This window comes from Calidris pugnax, unplaced genomic scaffold (assembly GCF_001431845.1).
Source record: "Calidris pugnax isolate Ruff unplaced genomic scaffold, ASM143184v1 scaffold9, whole genome shotgun sequence".
NCBI lineage: Eukaryota > Metazoa > Chordata > Aves > Charadriiformes > Scolopacidae > Calidris > Calidris pugnax.
The window spans coordinates 6,418,536-6,441,789 of record NW_015090778.1 but is presented as its reverse complement, the minus strand read 5'-3'; the positions used below and the strand labels follow the sequence as shown (position 1 = coordinate 6,441,789).

Sequence of the window (23,254 nt, the reverse complement as noted above, 5' to 3'; positions counted from 1 at the left end):
AGAAGATGGTATTAAATCAGACACACTCGGAAAGGATTGTTAAGAATATGGGATCAATAAAACAGGTAAGAGGAAAAGAGGAGTTATCCCCATCTGTAAACTTGAATTTTTTGGTTTAGAACCACCGTGGCTGGGGAATACAACACAACTGTTGGGTTTTTTCCTTTGTTCTTTTGTAGACATGAGTTTACTTCCACTTCTCTTTGGTTTTTTGTTTTTTTTTTTTGTCTCGTTGAGTAGCAGTAAACTAATTCTTTAGCCTTCCTTTCATATTCTGAATTCTTTCATTTTCGCTATGATCAGGCTTTGGTGAAAAGGCAGAATTTGCAAAGTATCCCAATGCAGAAGAAAATGTCAGTAACATAAATCTGGGAGCAGAACATAAAACAACTCCTTAAAAGAGCTGAAATATGGACTTGACTCTTTTAGATGATTTTAACTGCTCTGAATGTAGCTGGGTTACAGCACAGGAACAGCACCAACAGGGAGAGGGTGTGGAAGAAAATAAGCAGCAGCTGCAAAAAGTATGTAATGGTGGCACTGGAAGAGAAAAGGCCTCTTAATTCTCCCTTTATAAGAATAAAAATACTTAGTTTGAACACAGTTACTATGGTGACAGTGGTGCAATGCACTAAGACAGTGTCAGCTTTTTCCCCCCCATGTGTATTTTTAAACCATTTTTGCAGCATGATTGTCCCGAGTTCATAAAGCCCCTCTATAACCTACTAGAAGTAGAACCAGTGAGTGAGTACACATGCTCTTTTTTTTTTTTTTTCCAAACTTTTTATCTGTGCACAGCTGGTTTTGTTTAAATTAAGAATAGAACTAATTTCTGGGTTCGGAGATGTGTGCACAATAGATGTGACAGAGCATTAGTGTTGGAACACAATGGCAAGCAGTGGGGAAAAACCCTTCACAGCTGCAAGAGAAAGAGAGGATGGGTCCTATTAATATCGTATAAGTAGTTTTTATTTCTTTTATGAGGCTCTTGTTGTTCTGGACAGAAGGCTGTATATTTTACAGTCGTTCAAGAATCTCTCAGTCCTCTCACTGAACAAGTCTCAGCATTCTTTCCAAATTAATCCCTATTTTAATGATATTGACTGCAGTTAAATGTTGTCCTAAGTCAGAAAACAAGAAGATTTCCAGAAGCAGCAGAATGCAGAAGTACTTCTGTTTTACAGATTGCTTCATTTAATACTTTTATTTGAGGACCTTACACTATAACAATTGTTTTACAGACAGGCAAGAAGGAGAAGTAGGTATCTAACATTCTTTTCACTATTTTAAAAGCATTTTTACTTTTGGATCACAGTGAGTTTTCCCCATTTGAGAAGCCTCCTCTATGCCAAGCCTTTGTAAGTCTCCTTCATTGCACATATTGATGCATTTCTCATCTTGGTCCTCAAAATGCCTCCCATTTGCTCTGTGAACACTTGCAAATGACAACATTACCTGCTCATAAGTGTTTATTGAACTGTGAGCAAAAAACATGCCCAGAAAGAATTTGTTCTTCTGAATGGGAAGACTGAATTGAATGGGTTCAATTTGGAAGAGAACAAAATAATTATCTGCCAGAAGTTGGCAAGCTCAATGCTTACAGCAACAAAGTACTTGAAGGTTTCAAAGAGATTAACAGCAACACAGGCTTCTTTCTCCCTAAAGAACACGCACACAGAGTATTGAAAGCTGTTCACAGTCGTTTTATTGGGCTCTTAAATTAGGCTGGGTTTATTTCTTTATGTACCATTGCCAATATGTTCTTGTAATGCATCATTTCTCAGTACAGCCTCGTTTGAAGAAAAAGTGATTATAGTAAACCATAGCCACATCAAAATATTCCATCTGATTTAAGCATAGCTGTCTCTTCCACATGTGGCAAACAGGTCTCTGTCACACTGCAGAGCAGGCAGGAAAAAGCTGCTAAAGACTATAGGACACAAAGATCTCCCTTCACCACGGACCAACACAGCACGGGAAGAAAACCTGTAATTTGTGGTACAACACAATGAGAGACACATGAGTCAAAGCAGCACATGCATCGCCAAGACTGGAGCTATTAAAAGAGCACGAGAAGATTAAAGAAAGATCAAACACTGTTCTTTTTTTTTTTCTAATAATAGAATTGAATAGATTTTTCTACGTTATTGTGGTGTTTTGGAACGAGAAATTTTGTCTCAAGTCCAGCTTTGCAGGCAGGAAGTGACTGAGCTGCATTATCCAGAATTCCTTTAGCAGTCTGATAACGCAGAGTATGTTGTAAGATGCCACACAGTTTTTCCTGTCTGATAGGTCTCTCTTTACGAATAAAATCATTAGATTTCAATTTTCCTGTATAGATACAATCACAAAAGCCAGTTAGTTCCTCAAAAGCAAAGCAGCTGCAGCAATCCTGATGGACTCTATGCAAGAGTGAAATGCTGTTGCTGCAGGACTAAAGGCATCTAAGAAGGATGTTGCAAGGACGTTACTTAATGTTACCATCTTCTTCTGTCAGACTCAAAAAACAGGGCGTGTGGAGATTCTGATTTGTAACACAAATAAAAAGGCCTGCTCATCCTCAAAGGATCTACAGCTGGTGCTTGGCTTGACATTAAAGTCACAACGCCTCTTTGGCTGAGAGACATCCATGTACAGACCTTTCAAAAAAGTCATTTTAAGCCTGCAATTCTGTTGTTCCCTAATAACATACTTTTACAATTCAATTCCCCTCCAGCCTCTAGAACATTTGTGTACTCCGATACATTAGGAGCTGGCATTGTGCATCAAGAAAAACACAGTATGGTGAAGCAGCTTGAACTTGAAATTTAATGGACTCATTATATAAACCCTTAACTTTCTTAATGCATGTTAACAGTGAGAACATTGACAAGCATAATTTCAACCAAAATAGCACTGTATTAAAGCTTCTTTTCCAACTGCTCCCCTTAGCAACTTGTGTTCAGAGTCAAACTAACGGGATTTATTTTACTTTTATCTTTGCTACTATTTCAGCTGTGTTTAAAGACATGAAAGCAATTCAAAAGTGAGACTATTTAAAACCCATTGCAGTCATTTTTGATACCCAAGGTAATTATCCTTGCTGCTGCTGCCCTTAGATTTTGGGATTATAATATCAGCAATAACAGGATCCTTTCAAAATACCAGCTTTAGAACAGCATTGAGGTATGACCCTAACCCAATTTGCAGAAGGACCAAAGCCACTGATCTGGCTTTTTCCTTCTCAGCCTATGCCTAGGGCTAATAAAATACCTTGATAATAAGCATGTGCCCAGTCCTCGGTGGAGAAAGTCTGTCATTTATGCAAGTAAGTTACTCAGCTTCTCCAGCCAGATTAATATATTCCTGGTCTCATACCTTAAAGGATAGGGATTGTTCAATATTTCTATTAGATGACTCAAAATTAATTTCTGTGCTTACAAGCAAAAAAAAGAAGATCTGACAAAACTTGCGAGCAATCTTAGTTTGTGCTGTTATAGTAGCTGAACCCTCCAAGTAGAACTTCTAACCTAGTGAAATAAGTAGGAATTTTAGGCACCATTCAGAAAATGAAGCATATTGAGTGCTTTCTTAACAGCTTCATTGCATGAAACAAGCTGTGAAGATGTTTTATTTTTAAGATGTTTTCTGTTCAAAATTGCTAGAACAGTAACCTCCTAAGAGCAGCCCAACATTCTCCAAGAGAACACAATGAAGAGATTTGTCCTGGCAATGGAATTTACTCTGCTGCACTTCGTGTGCCACACACAAACTTTAATTTCTGCCTGCAATACCTGACCATGTTTGGGTATTAATCTGCAAGTGCATCCCAACATTCACCATGCTTTCCTATCCCCTTGGAGTATGTGGAATTCCTGAACTCTTCCTAAGCACACAAGGAACACGAAGGGTGACTCCAGCAGCTCTGGCTGGATGGGCTGGGTTCCAGCAGCTTGGCGAGTCCTGCACATCACTGTATCCCCCTCCTCCTGCCTTACAGCTCTGCGCATCAACAGCAAAAACATCAGCTCATGGGAGGCCAACCAAGAGGTTTCAAATTCTTGGGAGCTGCATTTGGGAAGAAACAATTCTGGATTAAACCTCACAAATCAGAAAATACCTTCTCATCCCCCACATACTGCTGTTCATAGCTCTTTACCATTCTCTTCATAAAACATACGTTTAAAAATCATTATACTTCTACAAAGAAGTGTGTATCTCAGTGCCAGTGTATCTCATGGGTGTTAGTAATCAGCTCGGGGGTGTGTGTGTGGAAGAAAGCAGATGGTTAGAGCGGATATACCTCAAAAAGCTCTAGTTTTTTTTTTTGTAAGGTAGCACTCCCTCAGTACTAGGAAGGGGCAACGTGAACTGTACTGAAGCTTGGAAAAGAAAAACCATCTTTTCAGATTGTCAGCTCTTTGAAAAGGAATATATCTGTGAAGCCAGTTCTGGAAGGACCAACAGTCCTCCAAAGGGACACTGCTACAAGCCAGACCCCCACTGCCGCAGTTAAACTTGGCTTCTTTGCAGTTAACTTTCCCCATCAGTACAGCTCTCCACAGCAGCCCTTGTTCAAAACAGGCTTAAGTGGGTTTTTTCCTCCACTGTGTTTTCACTTCATTAAATGTTCTCATTTACAAAGAGGGAAGTTATTTTCTTATTGCTGAGAAACAAAGGCTGCTCAGTAGTGACTCAGTACTAAGAGCTCCCTCGCTCTCTGGAAAAGACCAAGAAGGCTTTAGTTACACAAGATTACAAATGAGGCTCATGGGGACTACAGACAACCCACCTATGACTTATTTTAAAAGGGGGAAAAAAAATAATACGAGTTTAAGCCTCCTATTGCAATTTCTACCTTTTAAGAAGTGTTTTAAAAGGTTCAAATTAGAACTAGAACACCCCTCCAAAGGTTTTCGAGCAAGATTCACCCATGGTTAACCTGCTGGCTATCACAGCAAGATCAACAAACAAAATGTTTGCATAACAACTTATCACTGAACTGGATTTAAGCAATGAGAAAGTACTTCAGGAAATACCTCATGGGGAAGCCCTTTGTCTGAATTAAAAATTATAATCCTTCACCTGAGAGCTACTTCAAAGGTTTTGAGAATCAAGACAAATTAAGCAGGCAGCGAGCATCCATTAGAAAGGAAAGTGCTCTGTTCCATCTCGTTTTGTTAAAAAAAAAAAGAAACTAAATCCCAATGCCCCACATTTGAATGTATCTTATTTTTAATACATTAATTTTGGAACAGGAAACACTCTTCCGCTCTTCATAAGAGTGGGATTTCACCAAAGAGAGGAATATCCAGGCTTTACAAATGGAGCTGTACTCCAGAAGGGTGTGAACAGCAGAGAAGAACTGGCAGCACATTGGCTCTGACAGCGCGCAGATGGCTCCGAGGGGAGCGACACCTCCCTGGTGGGATGGATTCCGGTGGCGCTCTTAAAATGAGACCTGACGGACACTCACCTGGCAAACTACCTCCTACCCTAAACTACAGGCAAAAAAAAATTGCACAAAAATTCTCCTCTCTCCCCATCACACTTCACTACACCAGCAACTGCATCCTCATCTTATTTTACCCCTCTCCTATCCTCCCCTCGTTACACCCCAAAAGCTTTTACCCTGTTGTGGCACGAGTCACTCAGGAACAGGATACACTGTCTTCTGTTCCCTGGTACAAGATGAAATTTGGCCTCTTAAGTATTAATGGTGACTATTAAGTACATCCGAGATAAAATAGATAACCCTTCTATAAGTTACATGGAAAAATCAATAGGACAAGTCAATACCAGTGAGACAAAGCATTCTGCTTCATTTTAGAGCTGAAAAGTTCTTGTTTACTACACAAGTGTAAGAAGTGCTATTGACCTAGGACTTTCTGATTAAATTAAAGAGTGTAAGCTTGCAGCACTGGGAACAAGCAGTGCCAGCACTGTTCACATCCAGTCTACCAAAGCAAAGCATTCCCAAGAATTGCCCAAAACAGCCCAAATTGCTTCTACTTTGCAGTATACTTTACAGTTTCCTAACAATAGAGATAGAATAATTTTCATAAAGGGGACTGTTAAAGTTTTATATAATTATGCATCAAATCCTTGAACTACAATGCCTTTTTAGTTTTTGAAGCTCTATTTTTTGTACTTTTTAAAATACAGACCACAAAAATACACATTATTATACAAATTATGAGACAAGTGCTAACAAGAATCTACTCTGCACAGATTTTGTTCATGAATTCTAATTGAAAGCTAATTAATTTCTCAAACAGTGAGAGAAGCTAGCTTGAAAAACAAACCTCAGATGTTCTCCATTGCAGTGAACAGACTTTTTGGGTAGAGTATCTGCGAAGAAAAATTGTCAATGGTTCAAAAACTTATTTCTGCATCATATTCAGATCCTTACAATGCTGTATTTATCACATTGCACTGAAGTGGTGCTCAAATTTATAGCCCATGTTTACAGCTCTTATATTCAGAAGATCAAGGCCCAACTGATTCAAGAGAGACTAACACACTGAATCAGTCATGACCATATAGACACTATTGGATCCTGCACAGGTCTCAAAGCATTCCCTGTGCTTCCAACACCCACAGGCGTTAAACAACCTCTGCTCCAAGCATCTCATTTGACCCTACAAACACTGAAGGTCACCACAAAACCCACTTAATTAACATCACCAGGGCTTCACTTGGTCTTGGTAGAGTACCAAGTGCTAAGATGACTTGCTGTTTACAGTATCCTTGTCTCTAGAAAAGCATTTGAAAGCCAGTCAAGCTAGTAAATTGAGCTTTCTCAGCTCGCCTCTCCTTTTGTGGAATGGAAATGAAATGCCTGAGAAATTCTCCAGGACACCAGGAGCTGAGGGAAATGAAAGCGACTATAAGCAGAGATGGACAAGAGAACACTTCTTTCCCTGGCATTCATCAAAGTCATTAAATTCTTGCCAGTGACAACTCCTCTGTCACTCAAGAGTTCTGCATGGAAGAAAAGTTTGCATTAGGCATACAGAAGGACACAGTCCCTACTCCTAGTCCTATTTTGATGCTCATACTTTATTTAAAGGGGTCCGCCTGAATTAATCAGGTTTCATTGAAAAGGATTCCAGCCCCTACGCTGCTCTGAATGACCTACTTATATCTTGCAAACACCCACCTAGAAAGAGGAAGGGAGGATGAGAAGAGAGATTTATTTCAATATATTTAAATACAAACACCCACCTAGAAAGAGGAAGGGAGGATGAGAGATTTATTTCAATATATTTAAATTCACTCCTTAGCTTAACTATATAAAGCTTTAGGCTTCAGTATTTTGTTCTGTCCGTTTCAACATTCAGCTGTATTAGAAGCCCATATTACTCTGAAGTATCCAGTTATATGTCTTGCACATTTCAAATATTCCCTGCTCCTAGATGGTATGAACAGAGGTAATGAACAAAAACCTGTTAATCTTGTGGCTGTCACCACAGAATAAACAATACCTATTTGTTCTTCCAAATACACTAACAGGTCTGCCACACGCAAAGCAGGAGCAGCAATTTGCTGCTCAAATCCTAGAAACACAGCAAAAAAGCTTCTGACCTTCACATCCATTCTGCAGATTCCTGAAACAGTAAGTGTCTGAAAGCAGCAAGGACATTGCCCACAGCTGTTAGAAAATAGCTCAGTACACAGACTAAACTCCAAGTCAATCGCTACTTCGTAACGTTGTATGAAGAGCTTTGATTCAATAAATTAAAAATCTCTAGGGAGTCAGGAAACAGCACAGAAGCTATTCTTTTGCTTCAGCTCAAATCAGTTACCCTAGCTGAGACCATAAAAATTTAGAGACAATTTTTTTGCTTGCTTCTGGATCGCCATCGCTCCAAACAGCATCTACCACCAGCCACTCAAAACATGCAGGGGATGTAGGTAGGGGAAGAAAAACAACCTTTCAGAATAGAGCCCCTTTTGACAAAGGGGAAAGTTCTGTGACACCTAACAGGATCTACCACCAGCCACTCAAAACATGCAGGGTGTAGGTAGAGATGTAGGTAGGGGAAGAAAAACAACCTTTCAGAATAGAGCCCCTTTTGACAAAGGGGAAAGTTCTGTGACACCTAACAGGAAGTATCAACCTGTATCTCCTCACAGCTCCGTAGACACAGTCCAGGCTACTTTACACCTATTTAGTCCTTTGAAGTCTTCTGCACTGTAAAAGGGCGGAAGTATCAACCTGTATCTCCTCACAGCTCTGTAGACACAGTCCAGGCTACTTTCCACCTATTTAATCTCCTTGAAGTCTTCTGCACTGTAAAAGGGACAGCTTCATGCTCAATTTCAGGCATAACAATAGTTCATACACACCACCTAAAAATCACAAAAATCATGAAATATGACTGAAATGGCATCACAAATGAAGCTGTATCCTCAATAGCTTGCAGTCAGAGTGCTGCTTACACAACACATCACACACCACCCCGGATTTCTGGCAACAGGACCTTTCATGAGTTAACACTGCTACAAAGCCCATTGGAGTGAATGTAATAGCACTAACACACAAATACTGGCATTTCTGTGCATCTCTTCAGTTCAGGCACCATTTCCATGGTTACAGTGTTGATCACTATTGGCTTTAAGCACATTCCAAATATAGACCCAATGCACAGCTTGGCATTTTAAACAGCCCTAATAACTACCCTGCGGGCTACTTCTTGTAAACTAGCTTTGAGTCCCTCTGAGGTGTAATGCTCAAACTCAAATATGCTATAGTGCCACCTGAAAACGTAGCAAGCATGCTTGTATGTGCATATTTTTCCACTGGCATACAAACCAGAAATCAAAAAGATTTCACAGGCAGCTTATTGGAAGGATGCTCTATTTAGATAGCACCTACAAGTAAACATCAGTAAAACTTGTAAGCTTATCCAAGGAAATACTTGAGAATATATATTCATAAAGCATTCTTGACAAATTTGAGTTAAACTAAAAAAAAGCATAGCATATTTGCTTAAGACTGCCCAAAACCAAAAGCAAGGCAGGGGACAGAAGGCAAAAAGGAGGAGCAAGGAGTTCCCAGGGGACAGGAAGGGCTGAAGCAAACTTCTTCCTTACGTGAGCATAAACCTGTAGGCTACAGAGATAGTCAGTCTCAGCCTCGGCACCCAGTGTTTTCAAGCATGAATAAAGTTCCCTTAATATTTCATTAGAATAATTTAGACCTTATAAATAACACAGGAGATTCAAAACAGGCTATGAAGCAATCTTTCAGATAAGTGGAATTTTACTGGTAATTCACTGTTGAGTTATGCAACTGCGGTAACCAACTTACCAGACCAAGCAAAGAGCCTCTGCCTTCCTGCACCGGAAAAAATAGCCAAACACAGAAACTTCTATTCTCAGGAGGGATGTGACCAGTCAAAGCCACCCACGTAGGTTCTTTCTATACAGATCATTACTTCATCTCCCTCTTAACCACCTAAGAACCAGTTTGCTGCATGCAGAGAATCTTCTTCCAGATAAAAAGTAAACTCTTCAATGACTTAATGCAATATTATTCAAGCTTTTAGTGGTAAAGGTGTACTGATTCAGCAGTCAAAACAGTCTGGGGAGAAAGAATCTGACCTAAAGACAAGGGCTAACATTCCATCTTTTATCTGCAAAAGATGATGTTTAATAACCACAGGCATGTCTCAACGGTACTTTAATTGGAAGAGTGGTTTCTTTAAAACAGATACAAGTCATCTGTGGTTTGCCTAAATAAATTTACACAGCTGGAACTGTGTAATACTTGATTCTCATACGGGAGCCCGAATGTCCATCTTCAGAGAACAAATGAATCACCAGGGTGGGATTTGAGGAGAAAGTAGATAGCCAATGTGAGAGTTCCAGAGTTACACCTGCTCCCTTCTCAGACACTCACAAGAGGATCATTAATTCTTTTCCTCCCTTCAAGAAGTCTGGAGAGCCTGAAAAGAGCCCAAGGCATAGTGCCACTCCACTCAAGAGTGAGAGAGGCTATCTTCAACTGCAGCCTCTGCACAATCTTGAGACCCAGCTCTCTAAAATGAGAAGCCAGAATAGAGAAGTTGGGCAACTACCACTGCTTCCTCAAGAATATAAAGAAAGATTACAGACAGAAAACCCAAACATGCTGAATGTAAATAATTCTAATCTTGCTTTCCTTTGGAGTAAGCTGGGAAAGCCCAACCACTCTGGTTAGGTTGGCTTGTGACTGGGAGACCAATGTAAAATTGCCAGTTAGAAAATAACCTTATGTTGCTGTGGTCTAGGTTGAAGGTGGAATATCAAGGACAAATTTTACAGCCACGCTGCTCTAAGTTGCTCTTCGGTATATGCAGACCTTAGTGGACTAAGTAGGGACAACAGCAACATCAGATTGACTTGCAATTTCACTTTAACTTGTTTATATTAAATGCACGCACAAAACCATTCTACAGAGAAAATGAGTGTTTGCTCTGCCTGAGTTCCAGGCAAGACAGATGGAAATCAGTTCTGGCCCAGAAGCCACGTAGCTCTGAGCACAACACTTTGTCTGACAGAATGCGCCCTGCAATTAGAGTCAACTTCAGGAGTTTCTAGGATAGGAAACTTGGCTTCTGACCCCAATTGCACAGGACATGACTGGTGAGGCTCAAGGTTAAAGCGCTATGGAGAAGAGACTGACCTCCAAAAGAGCATCACAGTAAAGGCTGGCAGGAGGCCAGCGAAAGCTTAAACGCTTAGAGAGCGACATGTGATTGCTGGGGAATGTGAGCTATTCTCAAGCACTTCCTATTCCTCTTGCAACAACAGGAACACATAAACCTTTACACAACACAGGAAGGTATCTTTCTTTGAAATTTGTGAGATACACACATCAAAATGACTCTAAACCATTAAGCTTGTCTTACCATTGCTTGTAAATAACCATGACTTGTCTTACAGCAGCTGAACAGTGACAGCTATGTTGTTCTGCATTGCTAGCAGGCATCTCACAAAGGCACAGGATACTGCCACACGGAAAGCAGAATTTGGTACTTAGCTTCCCTATTCCTTTCCAGTTAACAAAATTGCGTGTCTGGTTCCTCTGCAGTCAGTTTTACTTTAAAATTCAGCTGCAATCCTACTGTGTCCACTGAGGATCTATTTTTGGAACAGTCAAATATTCCTTACTGCTCTACTGCTCCATGCTTAAGACTCATTTTTATGAGTCCTACCATTGGTATTCGTCACTTTTTTTGGTCTTTGAATCACAGACACTTTCGCTAAGCAGGTCTGTTAAAACAGGTTTAACATCTGGAATATGTTAGGGTATTTTAAATAAAATTATTACTGCGTAGACAAAATCTAATTTATGGGAGGAGGAAGAAAGGATGACTACAGCATTGCTACAGTATCGGCTCAGGATTCCTCATTAAACCATTGTCTAAAAGGTTAAAGACTTGTACTACCACAAAGAACAAAAGTCTCCTGATCTTCATCCAGATCAAACCCCCCACCACATGACCATGACGGTTCAGTGAAACAGGTTTGACTTCATTGTCTCAAACTGCACCCACCAGGTTTTAATTTGGCCCAGAGGCAACTGGTCTCTAAGCACTGCAAGAGTGATTTCACTCTACCAAGAGTATAATCAGTACAGCAAGGAAAGCTTTGCCAAAAGGGCATAATTCAAGATAAATAGCACAGCTCAACTGTAAAGGTCTCGGTTTGGCTTTTTGACCAGCAAAATACCAGCTTCCAGGTGGAGAGCACCTGTACTCTATTAAGCAAACCAATTAAAATGTATTAAGTACAGCAATTAAAACTTGACCATTCGCTAACGTCAATGGAATGTCATCAAAATACAGCACAACAGAATCTGGGGTCTGCAGACAATTTACCTCTTAAGCTAGGAAGTTAAATGTACTATTTAAAAATCTTAACCTAACATACGCGTCCTGATGTATCAGGAGACGCCTCAGGAAGGTTAGAAATTGATGGTGGAAGATCAAAAGTACAGAACAACAGTGTTTTCTCGTATGGAGTCAAACTATTAAACAGACTAAGACATCACCACAAAAAAAGAATAATTTAAAGACTGAGGGAGATATCTTACAGATCTAACAGGGCAAGCGGCACGAAAGGATGTGAGTAGGGTTTCTGCCGCCTCTTCCAACACAAGGAGCAGGTGGTGTGAAGCTGAGCGAGCAGGAGCCAGGCTCTAGAGAAAGGATATATCTCTTGACAGAGCCTGTCATGAAGCACAAACTCCTGCTGGAGGGTGTCACGACAGAGCTCACTTGGCTCCAGAAAGGAATTGGGCAGGCGCAAGAAAGAAGCCACATGCGGTGCTATTATAGACAACGGGCACATTCTGGACCAGAAGGGCTGTCAAGACACATTCCTGTAGGATGAGAGAGTATGCCCAGAGAGTGTTACCATATGTTTATCTCATTCTTATCCTCTTCCCTAGAGGCAGACACTGCCCTTGGCCACTGCCAGATACATAGCACTATGGCTAGATAGGCCTTATGGTGCAATTCAGTACTGCGGTTCTCGTTAAGAAACAGGATACAATCCTTTTCCCCCCACATCCAAATACATCATTAAAACATCAATAACCAGGTAACACCACTGCTAGATGTATCATTGGCACGCTAAGGTGCTACAACTTCTGTACCCCTGGAATCTGCTCCCCAATAAAATACAAACAGGAAGATGCCACCTAGCTTCCAAAGATAAGCCAATTGAAAAAGAACACTCAAGGCTCCTTTGATTCTTTTCTAAAAAGCAACTAAAATGATAAATTATAGACAATCAGTTTTTCTTCTTTACCTCCCTTTACAGCTTTTGTGTGTCTGCCTAAATGATAAATTATAGACAATCAGTTTTTCTTCTTTACCTCCCTTTACAGCAGAGAAAGGCAGACACACAAAAGCAAGAATCAGTTTAGTCAACACAGAACAAACAAGATGAAGTGAAATTGCTTTAAATCCTGTTCATTACAACATCAGTGGCTGCACCATGCAGACCATGAAACACTTCAATAGAAATAAGTAATTTCATAGAGCCACGAATTCAGTAATGAAGAATTTATCCACAGGCCAATTAATTGCACAGCAAAGAGGGAGCTTTGCAAATTAAGTGGTATAATTTACACAGCGAAAGAAATAGCCAGAAAAATGTCCTCCGGAAGGGATTTTGCTGACTGATGTTCCTGAACTGGACTCAATGTCTATGGCATTCCTATTTTACACTAAATGAAGAATCACAATACACTCAAGAAACGAAGTGCTCTCATCAGGAAACTAACTGTTCCCCTTCTGTTGTGGCAGAAACAAATAGAAGTGACACATCGCCATCCTGACCATCACCAGAGAAATATTCATTTTCACAAAATGAGATCTATTACTATCAAAGCAGTATGATATAATATTACAGTAGCAGTAGTCAAGCAGAGAGTTATCAGACACAGAGGCTGAGATGTTAAGAGGTTTGCGATGTAGTTTTCAACTCTTACACTGAGCTGCATATATTCCAAAAACCACCTGTATTCATGTCTTGAGAATATAAACAGCAGAATGAAAACAGTTGTAATTATCCAACAAGTAATCCAAAACATACAACCAGACAGATGTAGATATTGAACTCCATACATCTGAACCAAAGTTCTGAAATGCTAATTTACAAGAACCCAACTGTACATAATTAAGAATTAAAACAATTTAAATAAAAATTCATTTTTAATATAAAAGGGTAGCTTCTCTTTGTTCCCTCCCACGATCCCTCTGCTGTCACCAGTTAAAGCTGTTAGGTGCCAAGATCCCTGTGATATTTTTATTTTCAAATTTATTGATATATAGTCCCCAAACCTTATTATCATGAAGTAAGACCCAAGACAGAAAACATTCAAATCTGAAGTTTCATACATGAATGCAAGGCAAGAAAGCCAACTAATCAGCTTGCATTCTACTCCATCACATCATACAAAGTACCTTTTTTTCCTTTTAATTTTCATTTTTCTAAGGTCAGGACAGATTCCCCTTTACGCCAAAGCAACTCACAGAATGCACAACTCCAAGCCATTAAGCACAATTTGCAAACACTTTGCATTGCTAAATAATACCAGGCCTGAAGAGCACTGAATCAAGTTTCTAATGGCCCCTTCATTTACTGTTACAGCAAGGGGCTTCAGCATTTTTCAAACTGCAGATCCCTAATTATTTCCCCACAGAATCAAGGGCTCCCACAGCACAACGTGTACTGACAAAGGTCCTTTCCTGTGCCGAGCTGCCCCCAGCTCACTCACAGTGCAGGGGGGACGAGCCCCTGCTCCCACAGGGGTGGCTCATCAGCCTTCCAGGAGCCTGGCAAGGAAATCAGGCTAACGAGGCATTCATTTTCCATTTTTCCACGATAGCTTTTGACCAGCCTAGCTCCCTAAACTGGCTCGCTGATGAACGTGTCTTTGCAAGAAAGCAAGAAGAGCAAGCTGGAACACCAACTTAGCTAAAATGGGAAACCGCACCTTCGGTTGTGTTTCTCTGACCCTCAGAAGCGAGAGCCCAGGAACCACAAGCTGAAAACCTCAGTGGACTGGGAGGAAATCAGTAGCACTTGATGAAAAGCAAGACACAGAAACGCCAGGACCTTAGGACCTCATCTCAAATTCTGATGGCTCATTGCTTGCTTGAACTCTTTTGGCAAGGCCACCCCAGGCTGCAGCGGAGCCCAGATGATGCCAACCAGTCCTTCCAACACAGGCTTTCCAGCCACTGCCACCCCTGTCTGCCACCAGCCTGAGCTCTTGGCACAACTCTCATCTCAGACATCACTCACTGATTACAACTGAAACAAGCTGCATGCAAATGGACTATAAGCAAGCCAAATTATTAAATTACCTGTAATAGGCCCTACATAACATTTTACCTGAGCTGCTAACCTGGCCTGTCTTAAATATATTGCAAAAATGAGATAAAAAGAGTTAATAATTCAGCTTAACAGCCTAGTGCTTCATTTAGAATATATACACAGTAATTTTAAACTACATGAAAAATTGGAAGACAAATTCACTTGGGAGAAAAGAAAATAGACCATTTAAGACTAACCTGTGATTAATTTTAACTTGAGCTAATTAACAGATTTCCTTGCAAATTCTCAGAAGATTCATTCTATATTCAGAACGCAACAGTTTTAAGACCACATTGCTGCCCTCCTTCCAGAAACAGAATGAATTCAATTAAGTGCAAAACCAATCTTGGGTTATGAAAAAAATCACAGTGAGTACCCCTTAACTCCGTGTTCCAAAATCTCGACTCTGAGTCAATGTGTGCTACAGAAAAACCTCAGGGGCTGCTCCCAAACCCTCAGGCTCTCCTTCTACCCCCTCTTTCATGGCATGCTTGTTTCCTAAAAGCAGAGCAGCTTGAATACTTACAGAAAAACCTCAGGGGCTGCTCCCAAACCCTCAGGCTCTCCTTCTACCCCCTCTTTCGTGGCATGCTCGTTTCCTAAAAGCAGAGCAGCTCGAATCCTCTGCTGTCAGACAGGAACGGGAAGTGCAGGCTGCTCACGCCGGAGGTGCGCGTAACTGGCCGTAGCAGATGGAAACACCTCATTGTACGTCTGCAGCCAACAGCTCTGAGCAACCTCTGGCTCCTCATTAGAGACATTTTAAGAATTAGCAAAAAAACCCCATATACTGTATCTCTTTCCCACGGGGTTTTGAAGGCTCTTACGCACGCTTCTTAATGGCTGACCGCACGTCAAATTACCATCATGAAGTTGCACCTTTCTCCAGCTGATAACTGTAGTACCACAGTGTAGGACTCTGCGGAATGCATTAACCACTTCCTTTCTGCCAGGTCCCCCTTTGAGATTTTTAACTCAAAGGCAACAGTTCCTTGTCTGATCAACAGATCCTAGACCAGCACTTCACACCAGTCTCGGAGCTAAAACACCTGCCAAGGGTGAAAAGCTTGGAATGCTTTCAGAACAAAGGAACAAAAACTGTTTTGATACATATTTTTTCTTCTATTGACACCTTTCAGAGCTTGACAGCAGTGGTGTTTTAGCTTTTAAAGTGTAAAAGACTTGCTAAAAACACTGACTAAAAGCATTTGGTGCGCAAGAGAACTGCAGCTGTCAGCTACAGTCAGGTCATGTGTTTGCCCACGGAAAACAGGAAACAGCTAGCCATGGAAATATCTAAGCAGGCCATGAAACAACACGTAAATTGCACAGTAAGCAGCCTGCTAAGTCAATATTTTTCCCTGGTGCTCAACTTAACTCTTACATTCGTTAACCACGGCTCATTCCAAACAAGCAGCCAAAAATTCATTTGTTCTTACAGTGCGTGCTAACACAAGAGAACATCAACAAGGACATAAACCAGCAGTTAAAGGGCAGACACTTCATATAAAATAAGAATATCCATACAAGGCACTATTCCACCACAGTTTTACCAACGCATTTCCAACAATAAATAAGGCTGAATTTTGAACAAAGCCAGGAAGCAGAGTCATACAAGCAAAGGGAAAACCCCTGAGCAGCTTCGGGAGCAGACACTCAGTTTTTCCCTTCCCCAGGTTTTAAGTGCCCACAACAAATCCTGAAGGCAGTGTGGGTGAACACGGTACTTCTCTATACATTTAAAGCCTAATTTCTGCTTTCAAAAGCAGCTTCCTTTTTCTCATTGGCCTCTCAGCCCCTCTTGACCTGACGTGTGGAATGCATTTTTCCCAAGAAAAAGCAAATGAGACTAGAAGGAATAAAAATTGCATGGATTTATGAGCAGGTGTGGCACTTCATACATAGTAATTTTTTTTAAATGACATTTTAAAGTAATAACCTTTAAAATGAAAAGATGATGTACTGCCTGATCAGGAAACTCATTACAATCTAGATCAAGGGGATTATACTTTGATTTGTCAATCTGAAAAAAATCAGATATATTTTTTCTAATCTACTCTATCACTGAAGCGTATTTATAGCATCTACAATCTTATTACTTTCCTGTAATTTAGAGATGCTTTAAATCATGGAGATTTACCTTAAACATTGATTTTTTTCAGATCTCTAAACGCAAAGAAAGTCTGTTCTCCAAAAGCAGCAAATTCAAATCATTAAAATTACAATATAATCAAAAGGGCAGTACACATTATACATATTAAGAAGGAAAGATTTGTGCTTTAGATACTTCGGATATTCTATCAGAACAAAGGAAAAACACAAGACCAATTTTTTTTTAAAGAATATTTTGATAAGAATATGTAGTTTGGAAGGAAGCAGTTATCAGCCTCAAGGCAGTGCAAGATTAATTGCTATTTTGATCTTAAAATAAAAATCAAATGTGTTATTTCCACAACTGTAAACTCTCAACATTGATGACTAGTTTATCTACAGACTTTGTTGTCTGGCACCAGTGGAAGTTTACAAATACCAGGGACTTCAACAAAGTGGAAACATTATTTTAGGTATTCAAAAGACTGGGAAATACCTTTGAAAGTCCATCTCCTGTCACAGGCAGGTTTGAAAAATCTTAGTTTTCACAATGCCAAATGTTCCTAAAATCTGCGTTAATTTGACTAAACATAACAGGACAGGTTGAGAGCACACTTGCTGTGTTCAGTCGTGTTACTATTCTTATATATTTCTGATACTAAGTAATTTTTGGCTGTAAATAGGACATGTTCTAAATGGACTGAAGAGCAATACATTCTCCATAGAGCTTCCAGAAACTAAAAAAAAACCAAAACCCTCTGGTCAATGCTTCAATTCTGTGTGGTTTTTTCAAAAAAATCTTATTTTCCATTTGCATAAATTCCACCCTTGAAATGCCACAGTAGCTGACTATTCATTATTTAAATTTGCTTTGAAAATTAAACTCAAGGGGAATTATCTAATGCATGTCAGACTGAAAATGAGCTGTGAATCTCCAAAGTTAATTTTAGCCTCATGTGTGTTAATAAAGCTTGAAGTCCTTAACTGTCTTTTAACATTAAGAACTACTTATTCAGCAAAGTCCCTATATTACTTTAAATGTAAACCTCTTTAAGCTAATATCAAAAATTGAATCTATAATCTGTAGAGGTTTTATTAAAGCAGCTTCTCAGTTTTTCCTCCAATACATTTAACCTTGGTAACTTGACAAGTGACTCTAAGTAAACAGTCATTTTTCCACATTTCAGCTGCTTCCAGCATTACGTAAACTTCAACATGAACAGGAGGAAAAACAAGGCGAGATTCTATTCAGTCTGATGAACAGCTGTGCAAGTTGGCTAGTTGTTTTTTGAAAAATATATATCTATACATGCACTCAGGGTTTTCAAGAAGTTGATTATGACAGATGTGCCACAGGGCAGCCAAGAGTCATCATGTCAGCATTGGTAACCATTTGGTGAAATCACATCTCCTGTGTTAGATGTGTCAGATGAAAATGTGGTAATTTCTAGCCTATGATTCTTGAACCAGGAGATAGCTTTATTAAGAGATTTGCATCCAGTTCTTACTGTTTTCAAAGCAACTTAGGTATCGTCTGGAACTACACAATTCACTAGTAAAAGGGAATCTTCAAGGGAAGTAGCTTATATTATATTTTACATAGCTTGACTTTAATGATAAAGAAAGGCAAGAAACATGCAGCAATAGATCTCCTGACTCTACCAGCAACAGCACTTCACCAGTTCTCTCGAAGACTTGAGAGATAAGGGCTTGTGCCTTGAAGCACAGTGTCACAGAGATAACACAAGGGCTTGGATTTCAGTGGAAGAGCATAAGAGAAACTTATTTTCAACACCAATTCAACAGAGAATTTTCACTGCATCTATTTTAAATGTCTTTATATCATAGTTGTCTACAAAACACTTGTCAATCTTGGTTTAGATCAAAGTGGAATTAAATCCAGTTTTTTGTCTTAATATAGCTGCACTCACCCTTCACAGAGAGAACAAAGTTCTCTCAAAGCACACTGGAGCAGCATGAATGGAATGCTGATTGTACTTTATTCTCCCTCAAGTACCTCTTTGAAACTCAGGAAAGGAAAAGTGGGCAAATAGGAAGTTTGTAGTGTAAATGATCCATTCTGCAAGAGGCCTTCACTTAGCTGCTTGTAGGAAGGAAGAGTTTTATGCTGATTTCTCCATCTGAAAGCTAAATATTAGTTTGACTTAATGAGCTCCAATTTGTAGTTGGAACACGTATCATCCAGGGATCTTTACAGTCCATCCACATGCGTTTCACTGACACTGGTGATCTTCGTTACTACTCTGCAGAATGAATTACCTCTTTTCCATGAAACTCTCTGGAAATGGAGGACAGTTTTCCAAATAACATTGTTAAAAGTAGTCTGCACCTTAAGACAAAGATGAGATCCCATGCAACAAGACCCAAGCTAGAAACAGTGGTTTTTGTAGACAACTCAGCTTTAAGAACACTGCTGTCACATTGACCAAAGGTTTCTTCAAGAGACTTTTTACTGACAACTGAGCATCTCTGGTGTGGGGGTTTAAACCCCTATTTGAGAACACATTCTCTCAAAGGTTGGGTGCATAGGAAAGGGAGGGACAGAGAAAAAAAAAAATCAAACAAATCAAACACCAAACCATATTGTTAAAGCTGTTCGTTGGGTACCTTAAATTCAAGCTTGCTACATACCAGAATGTGTTCCTCATTTCAGAAGAGCCGCTGATACAGTCAAAATAACATTATAGCACTTTTTTGGGTTGAGAATATGCAACATAGTACATCTACTTCAGTGAGCACAAAATTTGACAGGAATATTCCTTCCAGAAATACTTCATCAACTTACGCAGTTCAACCAAGGGAAAACAGCAAGAAGGCATGAAACTATCATATACTGTTTATATTCTTTAAAGAATTTGGCTCATGGAGGCACTCCTCTACATACTTCAGAAAACACATGACCAGTTTTGGTAAATCACCACCAGGAATTTTGCAAGTTTTAAAAACCAGTAACGTTAACAGAAGCAACACGGCAGGAGAAGGATGTTCATCCAGTGATCACATTCTGAACAAGTTCACGTGATAACTCGCTGCTCTGACATAGATGAAATAAATCATACACATTATCGCTAATCTAAACTTCTAGTCTCAGAAAGCATCCTGTTCAGCTGACTGTTTCTTTTTATAAACATTCTTCTCCTCTTAGTTCACTGGTTTAGTTTTTCAACTATTGTTTTCTCCTAGTTGTGTACGTAATATAGCCTCTTTCCAAAGGAGAAAAAAGCTTTCATGTAAGAAAAGACTTAATATTTGTTAGAGATTGTTCTTCAAATGTTACCTCAAGCTGCAGAAGAGTTTGAGAATTCGAAGGTAATATTAATAGTCAGAAGTGTTTCTATGTACACCCAATAAAGCATTATGAAAAACTCGTCAGCATTTTAACCCAAAATATCCTCGAAGAAATAAAAGAAGCATTTTTGCCTTCAATTCAACAGCAAGATAAAGATTCATCAGTTCCACAATTTTGTCCAAGAAACTAATTTTTGTTGACTGATCTAAGAAGAACCACCAGTATAGTTCACTGAAGACTAAAGTTTGACACACATAACCACATTTAAATTAGAAACCATCTGAAGCCTAGCTGGCAGAGTGTACTAAGGTTCTAAAAGACCTTCAACATTTCACAGTCAGATTGTCCACCACACACGAAAAATAACCACACTCTGCCTTGAAGTGTTTGCAAGAGCAAGACCTGCATGTATAATACTGGAGGCAGGTCTAGGAATAAGATAAAAAGAAAGTGAAGTATTCCCTTTAGAGTGATCTAATCCTTTTTTTTGCCCTGCGACTGCAAAGGATAACTTTCTGTAAGGAACTCTGCACTCCAAACCATGTGATCTATCTAAATATTTACACTATGAACACTATTAAAAATCCCTTCTGAAGCCATTAAACATAGTCTTTTCAGCAAGCGAGACAAAGCAATTACTATTTAAATTATTATTTAGTTTTAACTGTTCTTATCAGGTAGAAGTTGACCTGACTGCTCTCCTCAACTGCTCTTTGTAACTCATGAGAGCCACATAGCTGTGGTTTTGGCTGAATATACTTGAAAATGTCAAATACCTACTTCCTTTCTATCTTCTAGAAGAACAAAGGAAGGGAGAGGGGAAGAGAGAGAAAGAAGAGGGAACCTAATTTGGATTTTCTATTTTTTTCTTTTGGTTACTATTTGTAACACTAGCACACAAATTAGCAACGATGAACCCAAAAAGCTTTTTATTCATCTTTCTGGCCTCCATAGCAATCAGGTTTTTTTCCTCCCCCCAAAGTATTACCAATGCTCTGAACACTTTCTTCTCTTTCACTCAGGCTTATCTTTGCTTTCATGGCTTTTCCCTACACTCTGAAGTCCTGTAACCTCCATACTGATGGAGAAGCAACCACAACAATCTTATTTAATGTACTTGACACTTTCTCCCATGCTAGAATAGATTGCTCCCAGTAATCAACTGGGAAGTAAGCTCCAAGCCCATTTTTGCTCTAGCCTTCAAGTAAATCTATGAACTATAAACTTTTTAAGAAAAAAATAGAACACATTATGTAAAATAATACTTTGTGTAGAGAACAAACCATCAAAACACATGTATCTCACATTTTGTGTATCATTTCAGATTCGTATGTTCTATAGTACCTATCAAACAGAGCTCAGTGAGTACTTAGCAGTACAAGGAACTGTCAAGGAAGAAAATTCCAGCAAAAATTAATACTTACAGCCATAATTAACTCAAAAGGGTGTTTATACACCCGTACGGGTGATTGATACTTCTGCACCATAGCTGCAGTGGGTAAGAGCAACTCAAACCTGAAAAAGAAATTTTTAAAACCATCTGTCAAATGTAGGAAGACATTTCCAATTTTCTCTTACAATTATTCTATGCGTGATATCATGCTAGCAATTCTATAGGAAATCCTTCACTAAGCAATGGGGCCCTGAAAAGCTACGTATATTTTTGCCAGAAATGACTTCTCATTTCTTCCAAAGATGACACAAAATTAGCACAGTTCCAGCCCAGTTTTAGCAACAAATCTTCAACACACTTTATGACTCTTCATCAGGGTGGTGAGACTTCCTGTGCTGCTCCTGAGAACCAAACATTGACACATACCAGCTAAAGGCAAAAACAGCATTGCCCAGTCCCCCAGCATGGTAAGTGGGCTGCCTTGCTTATTATAGCTCAATCTGAATGGGGACTGGTTTAAAAGCAAAAAGAAAATAAAAAAGGAGGTTAAGAAGTACATCAAGTGTTAAAATCCCTTGTTTTCAGAGAAAAAGAAAAAAATAGACCCCTACAGCACATGGATACAATGCAATCCTTCATCACTTTAAATTAAGACTTTTGAGAGAGAAACTTAGGAGATAGCTGGAGAGAAAAAACTTAGAGAAACTACAAACAGTCCAATACACAGCCAGAAAAAAAAAAAAAATCACTAGCAAAACAGACAGGAGCTATTGCAACGGCTTCGTGCCTGGAAAGTGTGCCCAAACTCCCTTGAATGCAATTACATTTATTGAAAAAATACTGGCAGGAGCACTCACAGATGAAACCACGGGCTGCTAGCCAGACTCGCTTTCCCGAGAAGTGGCTTTATTACGATTAGTCAGTATTATTTTTATTTTTTTTAATGCCTTCTCACGTTATCTAGGGTGCTTCTGGAAAGCGTTATCAAGCCCCAGCTGAGGCGATGGGCACCGCGGCTTCTCGGAGACGAGAAAAAGCCCACGATAAATTCAAGAGTCACAAGAAAGTTCCCCCGACATCCTATTCCAGAGAGGAATTCACCCGTGACTACTCTCCATTAGAAAAAAAAAAGAAAAAAAAAGGAAAAAAAAAAGAAAAAGACCTGAATCAGCAAAAAAAACCACAAAACGCCGCAAGCCCTCTCTGATCCTTGGACAAAAAGAGTTACACAACAAAGAAACTCGGCGTTTCTCCTCACCGCTGCCCCGGACAGCGCTGCCGCCCCCCGCCGTGCCCCCTCCATGGCGGGGAGCGGGGGGGGACACCCGGCGGACACCTGTGACAGCCGGCCTGCCCGCGGGATGCCCGGCACCGGGAGGGCCCCTCGCCGCTCGGAGGGGCTTATGGCGGCCCTGAGGGGCTCCCCGTACCCGGGGGACGAGACCCAGGGCCCCCCACCCGCCCGAGAGCCGTTAACCGCCGCCACCACAGCGGGAGCGCCGGCCGCTCCTCAGGGAGGGGAACCGGCGGGAAACTCGGGGTGGGGGGGGGACACACACAGGAACGGCGGGGGGTGAGGGAAACGGGGTACGGGGAGGGGA

General features: G+C 40.1%; 1 protein-coding gene across 3 annotated transcripts in view; it reads right to left on the bottom strand.

Annotated features, from left to right (window-relative positions):
- The window catches only part of SEC14L1 (SEC14-like lipid binding 1), a 41,547-nt gene extending 19,777 nt beyond the window's left edge, over positions 1-21,770 (bottom strand). For 2 of the 3 annotated variants that reach the window (XM_014952647.1, XM_014952639.1), the window contains exon 1: positions 21,685-21,770. In XM_014952647.1, coding sequence (XP_014808133.1) covers positions 21,685-21,747 — 63 coding nt within the window. In that variant the 5' untranslated portion in view covers positions 21,748-21,770. Of the gene's footprint in view, positions 1-9,295; positions 9,315-21,684 lie in introns of those variants that run through there. The other variant, XM_014952654.1, reaches the window with a different exon arrangement.
- Between the last annotated feature and the right edge of the window lie 1,484 nt (positions 21,771-23,254).